General features: G+C 49.4%; 1 protein-coding gene across 4 annotated transcripts in view; it reads right to left on the reverse strand.

The window, feature by feature from the left end:
* RPTOR (regulatory associated protein of MTOR complex 1) overlaps window positions 1-12,616 on the reverse strand; it is a 333,192-nt gene that overhangs the window by 245,693 nt on the left and 74,883 nt on the right. For all 4 annotated transcript variants that reach the window (XM_038546355.1, XM_038546354.1, XM_038546353.1 and 1 more), the window contains exon 3: window positions 4,610-4,692. In XM_038546355.1, coding sequence (XP_038402283.1) covers window positions 4,610-4,692 — 83 coding nt within the window. The remainder of the gene's footprint in view (window positions 1-4,609; window positions 4,693-12,616) is intronic.

Raw genomic sequence — 12,616 nt, forward strand, 5'->3', positions numbered from 1 at the left:
TCCCCACCAAAACCTAAGTGCTGGGGTTGGCAGACAACACCCGGGCCTGAGGCCTGCGGGACAACCCGTGAATGCCCCCAACATGAACGAAGCTGTCTGCTGGCCTTCGCCCCCTCACACCAAACAGTGCAGTCATTGGGGCTGTCTGTTCAAGCTCGCTCTCTGAGGCACACGAGCAACTCCATGAGCAAAACCAAAGGAAAGGCCTTTGTCGCCTAAATTCAAATGCAACAATGATTTCCACGTAGCTGGTGACCAAGTGATGGAGCCCTGCTTTGTCCCAGACAGACTTCTCACCCCACACACACTCTGCCGGGTGGGAAGCACTGCAAGAGCACGTTCTGTCTAACAGGTAAACTGACTTCCATTCCTCAACCGCACATCGGTGGTGACAACCAGGGGGAGCATGGTGACCCAAAGGATAGGAGGGAACGCATGGCCCACACGCCGCCCCAGGAAGTGTACCCACAGACCTGGCTCCCAGAGAAGGAGCTCCTCCCACAAGCAAGGCTTGTTCTAGGGAAGGTCCAGAGGGCATGTGTCATCGTTCCCCCGCCCCGTGCACACACGCAGACTGCTAGGTTACTGCTACAAAATGCACTCAGGAGCCAGGGATCACTTCAGACACTGCCGACAGTGGCATCCTCGCCAAGCCCCTTTGCCTACCTTAGTGAGCTACACACACCTCCATTTGCTCTCAGGCCCCCCAGGAGGGCAGACAGTTCCTCAAGGAAAGGAGCTTTGGTCTGCAGCACTCTGGGGAGAGAGCAACAGGGCGAGACCTTCGTTTGCAGCCTCCCTTCCGTTCTGGCCCATTACACCCCGCGCTGACCTGCCAGAGGCCCCTCCTTGTTAGGAAAGGCCTCGGACACATGCATTCTTCACTGGACCTGCTCCACTTTGTAATCCCCACTCCTATCGCCCAGTCACACACCCAGCTGGGACTTCCGGGGCCAGCAGTGAGGGCTGTCTATCTGCAGGACTGTCAGCTGGAACAACAGTTGGCATTCTTCCTTCAATCTCCTGCAGAACACAGATTTATGTACCTACGAGGTACTAAGGCAGAGCCTTAAATTTAATCAAAAGAAAAATTTCACTGGTGGCAAACTGATAAATTATTTAGACAAGGGTTCAATCGGCCTAGAGAGGAAATCCAGGCCTGGTAGTCTGGCAGCCTCAGGGAAAAAAATATCACCATCACAGCTTCTCTAAATTCCTTCCTGACCCCAAATCACTTTTATCAAAATGTTTAATCCTGAATAGTTAAAGCTAGAAAGGCAAAAAAAAAAAAAGGCAAAGAGGAGAGAGCCTAAGGAAGAATGTCAACTCTCCGAGGCACGAGGTGGGCAGGTTTCCCGCGGTCGGTTCTGAGCTCCTCCTGGGTAGCACTGGGGTAGCAGGGTCCCACATGTCCCACCCACAGCCACACAGAGGCATGCAAACACTAATGAATATGACCTTATTTCCAGCTGTTCCACCTTTCTGAGTCTCACAGTACAGGAGGAAAAAAAGACCGGATTAGGGACATCTGGTCCCTAATAATACTCCCGTCTTTTTTTTTTTTTTTTTTTTAATTTTTTTTTATTTGATAGTCACACACAGAGAGAGAGAGAGAGAGGCAGAGACACAGGCAGAGGGAGAAGCAGGCTCCATGCACCGGGAGCCCGACGTGGGATTCGATCCCGGGTCTCCAGGATCACGCCCTGGGCCAAAGGCAGGCGCCAAACTGCTGCGCCACCCAGGGATCCCCACTCCCGTCGTTTTATTGCAGATGGCACATCGGCTCTATCAGGGCCTTGCAGAGCGCAATAAAATGGGGTGAGTTTAGCTCTGCAATGTTTCAAAGGACCCTGATTTACAGTAAGGAACAGGCTGCCTTCCACACAACCATCTGAGGTTGGTAATTGTCTCATGTTTTGTGCAAACTCTATGAGGCCAGGTGCAGCTGGCCTCCCTCCCTCTCTTGTAACCCACAGGAGCTCACAGAGAGCAGGGGGAAGCATGCCACTTGCACCGGAGCACTGTTACTGCCCCACGACTGTCACCAGTGAGCCACTGAGCGCTCCTGCCACTGCCCTTACCTTAGGCTCGTTTCTGAACAGGTGGATCCCACTGACAGTTGGAAGCAGCAAAATTTCAAACCTTTTCATCGTACTTAAAAAGGAATGCCATCGTCTTGACGTTCAAAACAGAAAATACTAAGTATTCACTGCTGTGGTTCCATGTCTTGATGGAAATGCAGGCAAAAGAGCCCCTCCACTGGTGTGAATGGCTCCTTCTAGGGTACAGCTGGCACTTCGTTCCGATCCCTCTCTACAAACCAGCCCCGATGGGGTCCTACTGGCACCGGTGCACCCACACCTTTTCTGAAGCACCCTACAATCTAGAAACATGACCTTGCAGATCCATTCTTGAAATCCCACTGACTCGAAGCTCGTTGCTTAGACTAAGAGCCAGCCGCCTGGAGGACGGCACCCTCTGTGCCACTGCCAGCCTCCTGCAGACACCTTCCTGCCACCTGAGAGGGTAACTTCTCAACCCCATGCCAATTCTACTGTCATTTTTGGATCTGTCATCATTTCCCTCTCTGTAAATGCTGCCTGCCTTACATGGTAATGCCTCTTCCAGATGCCATGGGAGAGATCTGCTCTTAGACAGAAATTTAGATTAAAAATAATAATAGATCCTACTTTCGAAGATTCTATGTACTGCCAACTAGTGTGAACTAGCTGATGCCTACCAAGCTAAACTAATAATAAAGCTAGCAGTAAATCGACTCTTAGCACTCCCCCAAAATTGTAAATCACACCAAAAGGAATAAACATACAATATCTTGAAATATTAAGCCCATATTCTCAAAGACCAGCTCTTTTTATGTAATATTTCTTTAAGAGGAAGAAAGTAATTAAAACAGCAGAGCATGTGCCGTGGAGAACACAGTTGGAAGATCTGAATTTATCTGCTTGCCTTCTCTTTTAAATAAATGAATCCAGCAAAAACCCAAAGCATTAAGTCAAACCCAGGAGATGGTCAGATGTAGGTAAGTCAGAAAGGCGTTCTTTTAAATTTAAACACTGCTGGTTCTCCACCTTCTAGATGCCAGTGACGTCAAGTCTTCCAACAGACATTACCTGTGTGTTGTCACATGTGCCCTGAAAACCTGTCTGCACTGCACGCACCCATCAGCACCTGGGTGGTATCACTGAGATCCTGGAGTGCCTTCAAAGTCCCTAAAGAAGCGATTTCCTACTGACAATAGTAGGCATTTTGACTGTCTCTAAAGGGATACACTGTGGAAATATCTCTCTGTGCCTCATCCAAGGCCCAAAGGCACTGTGCTCTCACAAGAAAGGCTCCTGAGTTTTATATAACCATCAAGAGGTAATAAATCTAACAGAGGAAAAAGCAAAGCCCCTAGGCATAGATCAGAATCACCACTAAGAAACTGCCTTCTGAAGAATAGGAGTCTGTGGTTATTGACTCTACAAGTTAGTCTCTGCCGCCTCTCAACACATGGGGGACAGAGTCTCCACCACCTAGTAATCCCACAACCGTGGGCAGCAGCAGAATTGACCTGCGGGCACTGTGACAGGCAACAATGGACTCATTTCTGGCTGTTCTCTTAAAATGTAAATAACATACAAAGAATCCCTAATTCCAGATCACGGGGACAAACAGTCCACAGATGAAATCCCAGGCAGGCAGAGTTCACGCCCCTAAGCCACTTGCTTCCATGAGGTAGACACCCAAAAAGGAAGGGAAGAAGACCGCAAAGGCTTAAGCAAGGCCACCGGCCACCCACCTCGTGCGTGGCCGCACCCTACAGAGAATTCCAGAGCCAGCCCACCATACAAAGCTGAATGGAAAGGCAGCTCCATAAACACCCCAAAGTTCTAATCTTCTGCTACAATTATTACATCTTCAAACGGGCTCAAGAGCAAGGCTAGAGGAAGTGGGTCTTGGAGTGGTTCACGAGAAAACTCAAGATCTTAAAAGGCAATTTGACACAGTTACCATATTCCATGCCACTGTTAAAAAAAAAAAAAAAAAAAAACAAACAAACAAAAAAAAAACCACGAAATTGTAAGACATCAGGACATCAGTAACAAAAGGCACAGTAATTGGTGACTGGCTCCCTAAAAAGAAACTCACCTTTTGAATCAAAGACAAGGCATATAAGAGCTGTCATCTTTTCAATACTGAGTGCTTTTTTCTCAACTGTTTGAAAACTGAAGACAGAAGGAATAGCTCTAACTAGGTAGGTTACGGGAAAGTTACTGAAAATACATTTCCTGTGCAAAAGAAAAACCATGATTTAAGAGTAACATGAGAAATGCTTTTCAGTGTCTCAAGGTTGTGGGGGCAAAACTCAGGCCAAATGAGTAAGAGACCGTCCAGCCCAGGGCTCCCACCAGTGTCCAACCACCTTCATTCAAGAAGCACATCCACGAGCCCAGGAGGGAGGGTGCAGTGAGGACTGGCCTGCCACCAAGGGACATGAACTGGGGGTCCGTAAAAAGCTCTCGCTTGGATTCAAATGCTGTTTGAAACCAAGGAATTGAAGCTTCCCTGTAAGAAAGAAAGAGAAAAGCAAAGAAAGAGCGCTTACCCTTGGCTGCCAGTTCTCGTACTGCTTCTGCAAATTCGCACCGATGGTTTCCAGAGCTTTCTGAGGCCCCATCGACAGAGGATCTGAAGAAGTAATAAAAAGCAGAAAGTTCGTTATTCGTGTATTTCCTCTGCTGCTGAGCCTCTCATGGTTTCCTCTTCTGTCACTCACTTCAGAGTCACCTTGGACTGAGGAAGATACAACTGGGGTTCTTCTGTGTTTAACCAGATGTTGGAAACTGCTATGCCCCCAAACAGGCCACACCTGTTCACCTTGCTAGAGAGAAGTGGTTTTATTTGCGTTGCTGGCCATGTGAAAGTTGCCCACCTCCCTGTGCTCACCAGTCAGCCTCACAGTCACCCTGCACACCCACTGCCCCACTCCTGTGCGCCTGGACCAAGGTGGCCCATGGGCCAGAGGTGGGCCTCTGGGAAATGGCAGGGGGGGGGGGGTGCCCACAGCGAGAACTGCATGGCACTTCCCTCAGCAGACTCAGGAGGAAGATGGAAAGACAAAGGCCATGTGCTCTAAGTTAACTTCCCTCTGAGCTGGTTCATCAACAAAAACCACTTTTATAAGCACATCCATGTGTTTGTGGCTTACCCTCCCATTTTGGGAGGGCTTCTAGGGCAAATAACTCTAACCAGTAATTCCTCAAACTTACTTGGTCTGGAGACATCTCTGCAATCTTTAAAATTATGAAGAACCCCAAACAACTTTTAAGTGGTTGTATCTCTTGGTATTTGCTGTATCCAAGATGAGAAATTTTAAATATATTTCTTTATTCATTCATTTAAAAGTAATAAGCCCATTACATTTGAACATAAATATTATGAAAAATCACTGTTTTACAAAAAAAAAAAAAATCAATGAGAATAGTAGCATTCTACCTTTTTTTGCAAATGCCTCTAACACCTGGTTTAACACATCACAGCTGGACTCTCCTAACTGCACCTGCATTCATCTGTTACAAAATGTGGTTCTGGCTGACAGAGGAGCAAAACCCCACCTCACACACAGACATCACTGGAAACGAGAGGCCACTTGAAATAGCTTTTGAGACAGTCGTAGCTATCTTCTTTGATGCTACACCAAAACTCGACACGTGGTAGCTTCCTAAAGACTATCGGCAATGTAGAGTCTGAAGCCACAGCAATGAACCTGTACTCCATGGCATTAAAATCCACTGGTCCATCGTGCACTTTGAACGGATCCTCTACCCAAGGATGACTCTGTGTCGTCATCACTGGTCATTTGTAAAATATTGGCACGCTAAGCTCTGTGCATCTTCTGTATGTCATTCTCCAATATCTCAAATTTAATCACCAGCAACAAACACTTCCAGTTGTTTTCCTTAAATGCCAGTTCACTTTGTTCTTTTCCAGAAAACACCTGCCCAAAGTCCGTCAGCTGCTCCTCCACGCAGAAAGGATGTTCCATGAAAAGAGCAGCTAGTTCAGCTTGGGACTCTCCCATCATGTGAAGCCCTCCCTCTCTGTGACCAGGAGGCGCCGCTCAGCGTCCCCCCTCATCGTGCCATCTACAGATGTGCGTCCAAAAGTTGACATCCATCTGTAACACTGGGTGTCGGTGCTGAGTCACAGCACAGAAACAATACCTTCCCTGCACTGTTTTCACTGTCCTTGTTGTCCACAAACTAACACTATTTCTGCCCCAGCCTCCCCAAAGTGTCCCTCTCAAATACTGCCTTCCATACAGTTACAGATAACAGCTTGTCTCCCCTCGTCTCCCCCACTCCCCGGCCATCCCCTAGCCAATCCCACTGCGGTGAGGATGTAGGACTGCTCTCTGTAGAAGTGGAATGGCTCCCAAGAAAAGAGCCTCAAGGGACCAGAGGACAATAACGTTCACATCATCGGAGTCTCACAATGAGAAAATTAAGTCCAGAGCTCAAAAGCAGTTGAAGATATAATGCCTGACAACTTCCCAAATTTGACAAGAAATGTAAGCTTACAGATTCAAGGTCAGTGAACCACAAACAGGATTAACCCAAGAAAATCTATATCCAGACACATCATAATCAAACTGTTAAAAACAAAAGACAAAAAAAAAAAAGTCCTAGAGAAAAATCGGTTCACAAAAGATCAGGAAGGGGAGAGTCTCTGGATTTCCCAACAATCCTGAAAGTTGGACAGAACAAAACAAATGTCCTATGAAAATAACATCTACCTGATATTCAAATCTGAAGGTAAAATAGAGGTCTTTTCCGACAAGCAGTCACAAAATCTGTCCTGTGTTCCTCTCCTTGAGAAATAAAGCACAAATAAGGCAGTGAAGGACCCAGGAAAAGAAAGAGAAACGACAAGATGTCCATGAACCAGATCCAGAGACAAAGCCAATCCAACAGGAGCTAGGGGGGGCATTTTTAAAAAACAAATAGATTATTTGAGCACTGGAATAATTATTGATAGCACTTGACAGATCTATTGGAATATAGGTTAGGAAAAAATAAAGGATGAACCTAAGTTTACAGAAAATTTAGCAAATAAAGGAACTGGCAACTGGCAATAAAGGAAGGACAGAGAAAAGAAACAGCTTTCTCTTAATACACTCTCCAGTACTGTATGAGTTTAAAGCTATATGCATGTATTATTTTGATTTTTTTTAAAGAAGTATAAAATTAAGTAACAGGATTTTAGAATTAGAAGGGACCTTTACCACTAGTGCGTCAAAGTCATGGAGGACTTTTTACCATACAGACGCCAGGCCCTACACCCAGGAGAGTCCAATTCAATAGCTTCAGAAGAGCCCAGTCAGCTAATGAGCAGCTCTGGCTGAGGAAAACCTAATGAAAATTGGGTTATAATTAACTTATCTGGAAGAAGTATGGTAAATTTGTTTCAATCCGTAACTAAAGAAATTAGATGTTCATCTTCATCTCTCTTTGTTCTGGTAGGAACCAAGTGCTAAGGTCTCAAAAGAATTATAATCACCCCAATCAACTGTGCTATAATCTAAGTCACAGGACTGGCAAGAGACAAGAATAAATCAGAATCTGGAAAATAAAAATTCAGGGCTACGGCGAAGCATAAACAAAGCAAAGGAAAGCAGAAAACATCAACAAACAGAAACCATTCAAACAGCCAGGCCTCGTGCAGGAGACTAGGAGAGCAAATGCAAGAGCTGGTGTGAAAGCATCCAGGGCATCTGTCCACACCTGCGGCACCCACATGGTCAGTGTTATGGCTGGAATCTACGCTTAAGAGAATGGAAATGGTTTCCTGTGTAAAAAGATAAAAGGCCAGTCCAGGAACCACACTGCTCAGCACCAGCTACTAGGCGTGCCCTCGGAAGAACCACAGCAGAGGGAAGAGGGAGTGCCACAGGTCCCCAAGTCAGGGAGGAAAGCCCAGGCCCTCCAGCCCCACACCATCCTCTCCCATGTTCCAAAGAGGGCATGCCGACCGTCTGCCAGAGCTGGAGGGCTGCTGCCACGCCACCCTGAGCACCCCGTGGCCGGTCCAGCAGCCCCTCACTAGACGTGGCCGCCTGACAGCAGCACCCCTCTTCCTTCCCTGCTCTGGATCCAAATCCCTGCCTTCCCAGGGAAGCGGGGGGGGGGGGGGGGGGGGGGGGGGGGGGCGCGGCAGCCTCTGGCCACTCATCAGCCCGGGATCAACCCAGCGGCGCTGTCACATCCTGTCTACTGCGAACCCCTGTGGCCAATTAACTGCCTGGTTTCCTCCCAAAGGTACCATAGAGAGTGGGGCAGGGAGACGGGAGCGGGAACAGGCACAGGGGAAAGAAGAGGACGAGGGAAGTGGTGCATTTCCGACCACGCTCACTACAGTAAGCTAACTTGTGAAATCAACTAAACCAAGTTCCTGGTGGGCGGTGCTGACGCTCTAACCCACCTGATGAGGGTCAAGTGGACACAACGTAGGTCTGCGATCGGAGTGCTGTCTTAATAGACGCTTCTCCTCTAGGGCCCTCAGGGGTTTCTACTGAAGGAATGAAGTGGGTGGGCAGGTGGTGGAAGGAAGAAGGACAGTAAGTGACATCTGCATAAAATTTTAGCCTGGCATCAACCTCCCCGCAAGCTTTTCTGCATAAGCCTCCTGTATCTCATGATGCACAGAACTTCACGTTGATGGAACTGCAGCCACCTACCCCAGGGCAGAGGAGAGAAGCTGAAGTTCCAAGTGGTCAGGTGATCTCAAGGTCACAGGCTGGCGATAGTGCCAGCAGTCACCCAACCTGAAAATCTCCCCGTTCTCTCCACTCTTCCTTCAGAAGAGCCTGTGCGTCACCATCAACTACGAACATGCTGGTCACTATTGCTGCAGCACCTGGTGCAGGCACCTCCTCCTAGCTAGGTTCTGGAAGACTCTGAGCAGGGCAGAAGCCCAAGGTGCAGGGCTCTGCTGACCCGGTGAGCTCTTCACTCACCTGAAGATGAGCACAGGTGAGCCCTTTTAAAGCAATTCTGTGATGTCACTCCTCCCTGGAAGAGCCTGCAGTGCCTGTGGTATGCTACCACTTGGTGAAAATAAGCAAGACTAACTTCAGCTGTCGGGGCACAGACCAGGGGCAGGGCTGGCTGAGAGGGGACGAGAGACATGGCTGGACTTGGGGGCTGCTGCTGAGGCTGTTTCTTGATCTGTAATGGGTCAGTCTGGGAATTAGCACACCTTTCCGTATATATGCTATCCTTCAGAAAAAACTTCAAATTTAAAAAAGACATGCAAGGGCAGCCCAGGTGGCTCAGCGGTTTAGCGCCGCCTTCAGCCCAGGGCCTGATTCTGGAGTCCTAGGATCGAGTCCCACATCGGGCTCCCTGCATGGCGCCTACTTCTCCCTCTGCCTGTGTCTGCCTCTCTCTCTGTGTCTCTCTCAGGAATGAATGAATGAATGAATGAATGAATGAATGAATGAAATCTTTAACAAAAAATAAATTAAAAAGACATGCAATGCGGTCCTGGATATCCGGGATCGAATCCCATGTCAGGCTCCCGGTGCATGGAGCCTGCTTCTCCCTCTGCCTGTGTCTCTGCCTCTCTCTCTCTCTCTCACTGTGTGCCTATCATAAATAAATAAAAGTTTAAAAAAAAAATTTAAAAGATATGCAAGAAGAGCTCCCAGGTGGCTCAGGTGGTGAAGAGTCTGCCTTCAGCTCAGGTCATGATCTCAGGGTCCTGGGATCAAGCGCCGCCTAGGGCTCCCTGCTCCATGAGGAGTCTTTCTCTCTGCACCCCCATCCCCGGCTTGTGCTCTTTCTCTGTCTCTCAAAATCTTTTTTAAAAACAAAAATTAAAAAACACACAAGGCTCACTCCTCAAAGAACGTCTGTACTTCTTTGTAGGTTGTATTTATGTGGACATTTTCATAGGTATCTGTTAATTGACTTACTGGCTGAGTACTGCCTCCTGAATCAAGTACAAATTTCTCTGTATGGCCTTCAAGGACTGTGCCACTAATTAGTTGTTTAACCTTGAGCAGCTAATTTTGATTGAAAAAATAATCATGGCAAAGGGCCACTTTGAAATCAGAAGTGGTTTTTAATGGCTCTGTACTGTGTCAGCCATAATACCCACACGCATTTTACCATTAGAAGCGTCTTTGGTGGGAGGCACCTCCCCTGAGGCGAGGGCGGAGCAGGGAGCGCTGGCAGTAAGGCTCTGGCTCCTGCCGGGCGTGGCCCTCCCAGTGCCCGAGGTCCCAGGACAGGAACCATCATCCTACTGGAGCCTTGTCTACACTGCAGCCTGGTCCTAACCACTCAGACTCACTCACCCACACACGCACAGCCGCAAAATAGATGAAGCGGCTCTGTCTCCTGTCACGCAAGCACCAGGGGCTGAGAGGAGTTTCCAGAGCTGAGGGCATGGCTGGGATGGCGGTGGCTCGCACAAGGCACTCTGCACATGGTGGGAGTCCGAGCGGCTACACCTCCTCAAGGAGACAAGGAGATACTGCTCAGTGAGGCCAGCGTGACTGGCACAGAAAACAGGGTCTCAGCTGAAGGCCCCGTGGGTGCCCCTGACACCCGACGCCCGGGGGGCCCAGCCTGTGCCCCAGGGCTCAGCCCCCATAGCTGGGCCCTTCTCTCTCCGCACGGCCTGTCCTGAGTCGTCCACCCGCAGCATCTTCTGAGCTCCTGGCCGCTCAGGGTGGGCCGTGTCACCAGCCCCAGCCCCGAGGCCCGAGGCCGGGCTGGGCAAGCCTGAGGGCACGCGAAGGTGTTGGCTCTCATCAGCCTGAGTCTGACACCCACGGCGGGGACATGGAGGGCTTTTCTCTGAGGAGAGGATAACACAGCTAGGTGCCTCCCAAATACTCCCTTAGGATACGGGGCTCCAGCATTCTCCCCTCTTATGATAACGGCTGCCATTGACAGCACATGAACAATCTCTCCGCTCAGCGAGGGCTCCTCCTGTTGGGCATTCAGCTCCTCTATACCTGCTTTCAAACACAGAGATTTCTCCAAGACGTATGGGCACTCGCTGCTCTTAGCGCGGTTGTTTTTAGTATTACGCTGTAGCATTTAATGTCAGGCCATAAAACAAAACAGCCTCTCCCCTGCTTCTCTGAGAAGAGCTGAGTGTCACTTCCATGAAATAAAACAGCATCTTATTATGTGGCGGAGTGGAGGGGCAGGGGTGGGGAAGGAGGTGTTGACAGCCAGCCGTGCCGGGCCCGGAAATCCCAGTGAGCTGTAAGGGCCCCTGCGCCAGAGCCTTCCCTGCGCCGGGGAGGGGGCCTGCGGGTGCTTCAGAGCTGCACAATGAACCTTCTACTTGTTTATTCTGGCAACAACGATTCCTGTCACCATCAGAAAACCTTAAGGGGCCACTTCCCGAACACAGACAGGTCCAATCCCTGAGCCTCTGGAAGCAGGTGTCTCTCCTATGTGTGCCGGAAGCACGTGCCCGGGGACGCCAACACAGACTGGAAAGTAAGAGTCTGCCCCTTTGTCAAGCTACCCGCACCCCTCGTTCCTGAGGTCAGAGCAATTTCAACTAGCACGGACCATCTCAGCTGGTTTGATGTGTGTCTGCAGCCAAAAAGCCATCAACCTGCAATGCATCCCACCCCTTGGCACATCATAGGCGTAAGGTAAAGCACAAGAGACTCTCAGGTTGTTACCTGACATGGTTAACATCTACTTTGTAAGATGAGAAGCATCTAGCAGTCTACTCTCAGACATCTGCTGGAGACCTCCAGCCCAACAGAGCAGCTGGCACATGTACTGATGGGTGCAGGCCCTGTTCCCGTCTCTCAGAGTGAGTGTACAGGGGCAGAAGAGAAGCAGACGCAAGGAAGCATTTCCAGTTCCCACTCAGCACTGGGGTAGGGAAACACAGGCATGCGGCTGCTGTTCCAGCTGCACACGGTCTCTGCACTGAGCCCTCCCAGTGAACCCCCTCTCCAACCAAGAGGTAGGTACCATCACTGCTCCATTTTGCAGATGAGAAAACTAAGGTCTCAAATCATGAAGTGACTTGCTGAAGTGAAGAGCTGAAAGGAATAAAGCTGGGGCCTTGATGAATGCAAAACCTTTGGATCTCTGGTGATGGAGTACATACCAAAACCACAGACCAAATATACTGTGGAGACGGGCTGCCTTCTAAACAGGAGCACCCTTTAAGCTAGTGGCCGCCCCAGCCCCTGCAGAAGTCTTCCTTGCGACTCCTTCCCTAGCCATGACATACGCCAGACATTTACATCTTAGAAAAGCCAGAACCAACCTATCCTCAGGCCTATGTGTCCTTGTGCTGCCAGCCAAGCCGCCCCACGGCCTTCACTGCCTGAACCACTCATCACAAGCAGCACCCCTCCCCGCACACTCAGGGCCCTGGATCTGCTCCTCTTCCCCTGGGAAGCTGCTCTCCTCCCAACACCCAGAAGCACTGGCCTTCTGCAAAATGTAACCCCACTCATCTCCACGGCTGGGCCCCAACTCTCAGTCCTGGCTGCCACATTATCATTGTGCCTGCAACCTACAGCACTTGCTGAAAACGCTAACCCTCTTCCTGAGCAAGCCTA

This window comes from Canis lupus, chromosome 9 (genome assembly GCF_011100685.1).
Source record: "Canis lupus familiaris isolate Mischka breed German Shepherd chromosome 9, alternate assembly UU_Cfam_GSD_1.0, whole genome shotgun sequence".
In the NCBI taxonomy this organism is placed as follows: domain Eukaryota; kingdom Metazoa; phylum Chordata; class Mammalia; order Carnivora; family Canidae; genus Canis; species Canis lupus.